General features: G+C 39.0%; 1 protein-coding gene across 1 annotated transcript in view; it reads left to right on the top strand.

Moving 5' to 3' along the window:
* Positions 1 to 891: 891 nt before the first annotated feature.
* FYCO1 (FYVE and coiled-coil domain containing 1) overlaps positions 892 to 6,000 on the top strand; it is a gene marked incomplete at its 5' end in the record, with an annotated part of 33,995 nt that continues 28,886 nt past the window's right edge. The window contains 3 exons of the mRNA XM_009071449.1: positions 892 to 1,019; positions 4,200 to 4,306; positions 5,187 to 5,330. Of these exons, the coding sequence (XP_009069697.1) occupies positions 892 to 1,019; positions 4,200 to 4,306; positions 5,187 to 5,330 (379 nt within the window). The remainder of the gene's footprint in view (positions 1,020 to 4,199; positions 4,307 to 5,186; positions 5,331 to 6,000) is intronic.

The following is a 6,000-nucleotide window of genomic DNA, read 5'->3' as shown; positions in this document are numbered from 1 at the left end:
TACTTCTAGTGAAAAGAAATAAATGTAATCAAAAGGCAGGGCTTGCAGTTTGATTGAAGAATGTAAGGGATTTCTTTATTGATCTGAAAGGTCTGAGCTTCATTTTAAAGATATATCCTGTTCAGTTAGCCTGGAAAAACTGTGGTAAATAGATCTTGACAACATTTTAATGGAAAATAAATACTGGTAAGCTGTTCACAGTGCAGATAATAGTGGTGTGAGAATGTCCCGAATTTTTAGTAATTTCACTTTGGAAATTTTTTTTATTGCATGGAAGGCTTAATACAAAAGGCTGGTTTTTAATCTGGAATGCTGCTTTTTGTCCTTCCTTGAAACTTAAATTAAAGAGAACAGTGCTGGGCAAGCTGAAATTCAGTTTGCATATAGTCTGGTGTTCACATAGACTGTAATCATGCCACTGATTACAACAAAGACATGCTAATCTGACCTTAATCTAGGCAAGGGAGTTTTAATTGGGTTGCAGAGGCTTCAGCAGAAGCTGAAGACCTTGATTTAGCTAGAGGAGGTTTTTCTGGTACTATATGTGCGCTACTGCCACACTTGACTGCAGGTCTTTCAGCAACTGGTTGTTAGTTCATTGCTCTTGAACAGCTGCTGAATCTGCTGCAAATCTTTGTTTCAGCAGTTTTGAATGGATGTCTGTATTTTAAAGAGAGCCAGAACATTATTATCTGTTACTCTCTGTAAAGTGGCTTTTGTAACTGCTGGATTGCATCGGTACAATCTCTCTTGCCTTTGTGAGTACACTGGCTTAAGCTAAGAGGAGTCATGAAAGCACATGTTGCTGGGAGAGGAACAGAATTCCAAGTAGCTGTATATAAGTATATTTATATTTAAGTTTTGGTCATTGCATTTTGTTTTTCTTCTCTAAGTTTGACCAGAAAGAAAAAAGCACCTTGCTGGGGAACAGGAAAGACTACTGGGATTATTTCTGCGACTGTCTGGCAAAAGTCAAAGGAGCTAATGATGGAATCCGCTTTGTCAAGTCTATCACAGAAGTAAGTTATATCAGTTAAGCATTGTAATACCTGGGTTATGTTTTGGTATGTCTTTTCAGAGAGTGGTAGAAACAAACAAACACAAAGATACACTGCTTTTAACATATAGCAGAAAAATTTGTTATATGTTAAATTGCTATATGTTAATAGCATATTAATTGTTTCATTATAGCATTACATAATATTAACATATTATGCATATTAATAGCATAATATGTTAATAGCAAAATATGTTAAAATTCCTATATGTTGTAATTGGTTTTTTTAATTTTCAGATAAAGTATAAAAATTCAAAGTTATCTTTTTTTCTTAGGACACTAAATTATACAGGATTAGCTAGCCTGACCCTTACTTTGAAGACTACTTACACAAGTGAATGGACTTGTTTGTCTTTGGCTGTGCCTTGCCTTTTCAGAAACTTAGTGCCATTTTCTCTAAAAAGAAATGGAAGATTAAGTCATGGGTGGAGCTTGTCATCTTTAGCACAGTTTACAGCAGGATTTTCATCTTAAGTGTAAGATGGAAGATTTATCATATTTGACATTTCTTAAAATTTTTCAACTGGTCCATAGAGTTGAGGAGAACTGACTGAGAATAGTATTTCATCTTCTGTCTCAGCTTTGTTCCTCTATGTGAAATAGTACGATGTAATGCCTTAGGATGGTTGTCATTATTCCCTTGGGTAAGCTGTCATGAACAGCACAAAAAGCCTTTTTTCTGTTAGATACGGTAATAAAAGCTTAATCTTGTAACAACAGTGTTATGTCTTCAGCTCAACAAGTGGGTGGAGTAAGTGCTGGCAGAAGCTTTCTGTGCTGTTCCTGTCTGTGTCTTTAGAATCATTTGAAGATTTCCCTCGTGGGTAGAAGAGGTGGTGGTGCCATCCAGCATTGTCCTGATGCTCAGTTCCATTATCTGTGAGCAGTGCTAACTTGTATTGGCAAGTTACTATTTACAGCAGATTTCCCTATTCTCATTGCAGATCCTCCATGGCAGCTCTAGATAATGTTGTTTTGAGCCATCTGAAAGAGCCATGATACGCTAGCAGGCTCTGGGTTCCCTACCTTACTTTATTCTCTCTGCAGCTTTAGCAGTATTGAATTTTGCTGTTCTGAGGTGAACAGTCTAAGGAAGGGCTCCAGTTTGGTTTACTACTGGGAAGGAAAAGAGAGGAGAGACACAGAAATTTGGTTTGACTTTCCCTCTACTTCTAGAAAGACTGGAGAAGTAAGGAGAGAAACTGCTGCTGCAGGAAAGGTCCTCTGAATGTAGATACTGGGCCCTAAATTCTCAGTAGCAGTAGCCAGCCGGATTTCTCTGGAAAGGTGACTGCAGCACTTCTAATGTTAGGGTGCATGATATGCTGGAGAGGTGCAGCAAGGAAGCAAACAGGAGTACCCTGGAAACTGTTATCTTTTAATTAAACAGAGGGCTTGATGGCAGTAGGTGAGCAGTGAGTTCTGGTCATTCCCCTTTCCCTTTATAAAGGTAGTTACACTGAATACACATCTTTCCAAGTCTTTAGAGCCATACATTGCACCTTAGCTACAGCATTTGCAGTCAGCATGGAAGCACTGTCAATACCAAGTACTGCCTCCCTGATTTCTAGCAAGGCTCTAGCATGGTTTTGCTTCCTAGTAAATAGTCTTTCACTACCTGTAGCTATATATATGTAGATGTTTTTCTCTACTTCTCCTCATGTACATGTGTTCTGGTATCTCCATGCTTAAAAAAGGCATTGTGATTTAAATTGATAAAGCAGTGGGAGTAAGAATAGGATGAAATCTGTGGCTTCCAGTGTTTTTTTTTGACTGTTCTTAAGATATTCACTAAATATGCCTAGTTAGGCAAAACACTTGTAAGCTTCTGTGCACAGGGTGGGGATAGTATCTCCCTGAATAAATATTCAGATATCTGCAGGGTGAATGAGGGTGAAAACCAGTTGGTAAATTAAATTTGCTGTTTCTGGGGTACTTAGTGTTTGTGGACCTAGGGAATTCAAAGCAGAAAGTGATAAAAAATGTTGCTTTCTTTGCTCCACATCTCATTCATGTTCCATTTACAAGGAACATTTTTGTCTGTAGTGGGTTACTGAGCTAAATGAGGAACATGAATCTTACTTCAGAGCGAAAGCTCAGCAACAGCAAAAACAAGGAAGCCGAGAGTTTAAGGTGTTGGTCTCACTTCACCACAGTGCAATACTGATCAGGAGAGGAAGCTGGTGTGGCCCTTGAGCCTTCTTTCATGCTAACTTTTCAAGCATAGTTTAGAGTAACCAACTAACTTGTGTCTCAGCCCCTCTAATATTAGTCTTGGCTTCTATTTTAAATCATTAGTTTGCTCTTCTAGTTGGATGAGCAGTTTGGTTAGGACTGGCAGAAAATTCTTTAATCACATTCCTTTTCGATTTTTAAATTGATTACTGATTTTGATGGAAAGCAGAAATGAAACATGACTGTTCAGTGTACCACTATTTTTCCAGACAGCAGATGGTTCAGATGTAAGATAGAAAATAAAACACTGATTCCTCAAGTCAATAGCTGTAACAAAAGTCAGTGCTGAGTTTTGTGTTCCCCCTTATGTTGATTTAGCAGCTGTCTTCATAAAAAGATCCATTAATTTTGGTCATGCAGCTGCTCTTGTTCTGAAATAAGAATTAGATTTTAATCAACTTAATGGCTAAGTATTAAGAAAGGCTTTTTGCATTGTCTGGGGTTACTGTGTCCATGGGGAAGTATATTTGTATATGTGTACATCTTTGTTCTATGTCTAGGTCTGTCCTAAAGCTCTTCCAGCTGTGGCCATACACATCTGAAGTAACTTATGCAGTCACTTCTGGCTTTGCCGGGCACATGGAGATTTTGCCTTACATTGGGAATTGTCCTTAGCATAGTCCGTATTCTATATATTAGATGATTCATTGATCCTGTGATGCCTTTTATGTTATAGTGAAGTGGACAACAGCCAACTATAGAAACAATTAGTTATTCATAGAAGATTCCACCCAGTGACAGACTTGGGAAAAGGTGACAATTCTTACTGCTTTCCTTTGCAACTTCTTCCTTTACCATGGTGAATTGTGAGGTCTTTAGTGTTGGTATGGAGATTGTTCTGGCCATGTAGCTACATGACTGCAAATGATATTTAGAATTTTATTTTCTTGTGGTTTCTCCCTTCCAGCTACGAACATCTCTTGGAAAAGGAAGAGCATTTCTTCGTTACTCCCTGGTTCACCAAAGGCTAGCAGACACCTTGCAGCAATGTTTTATGAACACCAAGGTGACCAGGTGAATAGCAAAGTACCTTGTTAACTAATGGGTGTTTCCTCAGTGTGATCAAGCAACATCACCTACTAGCTATTGAAAGAAGCTGAAACTCTTCCAAAGGGTTGGCTTAGAGAGCTGGTAATAGGATACGAAGGATGATAGATCTTTGGGGCTAGGTCACTGGTTCATACCTATCTTGAGCTTGTAAAGATTGAGTGTTCTTATAGCTAAATGTATGTGGAGTGGGTGGTGCTGGTGCTTCCATATGTCAGTTTCAAAGGTGACATTCTATAAGCAGTGAAGATCTTGGGTTTGATTAGTTATACATCATGAGGGAGGATTAATTTGGGTGTGTTGCACAAAGCCCCAGAAAGCATTTGTATATATCGCAGAGGAACAACTTGCCCCTGGCCCAGGAACACCAAAGATAGTTTGTAGCTGTTTGGAGAGATGCTACTAGGGCTTTTAGAAAAAGCAGTCTGTTTTCACAGTGTATTTAGCTTTGGATGCTGCTTTCTGTCCCCCATTTTTGACGTAATAAGTGTGTGCTTTAGGTATTTACTGTGAATTTACTGTGTATTTGCTATCCAGTGAATAGCAAATATTTTATATTATCAGTGATTTGCCCAAGTACTAGAGGAAAAAATATTTTGTACAGGGGGTCCTCTAAAGATATTTATGTGGAATTAATTCAAGTTGATTAATTTCATTTACATAGAAGGGATGGGATGTTGTTTGGTGGATCTGGTTGTTTGCAGTTTGTGTTTAGAATACTGTACCATAATTTTTTGGGAGGTGGAATGAATAATGATGTTGTGGGTGTTTTTTTGCAAGAGAAACTACTGCTTCTCTTTTGCTTATAAATGAGTATTACTTCTTTGTTTGTTTCTTTGTTTTCAAGTGACTGGTACTATGCAAGAAGTCCATTTCTGAATTCCAAAATGAGTTCTGACATTGTGGGTCAGCTCTATGAGCTCACTGATGTTCAGTTTGACTTGGCATCAAGAGGCTATGATTTAGATGCTGCTTGGCCAGCATTTGCAAGGTAAGGTAGAACCACTTTGTCATTTTGTATTAACAGGGCCCTGAAACACCTACCTGATAAAGAATCTGTAAAAGCTTCTGCTTATGAAGGTAGAAATACTTGTGTTAGGGCAGGTATACACTTTTTCCATGTAATTAGCCTGTGACCAAATTGACCTGTTCTTCCTTCAGTATACTGAGTACCAGTGAGCAGAGTTGATGCTCTGTAGTATAGTACTTCTGGTAACTGCAGTTTAGGTCCAAATCCTAAGCTATTCTCTGTACAGGCAGAAGAAGAAATGTTCTCAGCTTGTTTTTGAAGAGCTGAGACATGCAGCGGCTGGGCAGCCAAGCAGTATGCTTCACTTGCAGCCATGGTGGTCCCGCCTAAAAGTGGGGGATAAAAACTCCAAGGCCTGGTCCAGATCCGTTTGTATCAGTGGGAGTTTTCCAGGGCCAATTGCTGCCACCATCTGGTTGAGCCGCTGCCGCACAGCAGTGCAATTCCTGACAGAGCAAGGCTGCGTTGGTTCTTGCGGATGTGGGCAGTCACGGCCACCAACCCCATAATCTTTTACAGGTGCCTTTGATATCCCTGTTTTAATTTACTTCAGTTGTTGTTGACCGAGACACCAAGTGCAGTTATGTGTTTTAGTATGTGGTAATTACCACTAGACAAATGTTACATATAT

This window comes from Acanthisitta chloris, unplaced genomic scaffold (assembly GCF_000695815.1).
Source record: "Acanthisitta chloris isolate BGI_N310 unplaced genomic scaffold, ASM69581v1 scaffold8680, whole genome shotgun sequence".
NCBI lineage: Eukaryota > Metazoa > Chordata > Aves > Passeriformes > Acanthisittidae > Acanthisitta > Acanthisitta chloris.
This window is presented reverse-complemented; position numbering and strand designations above follow the sequence as displayed.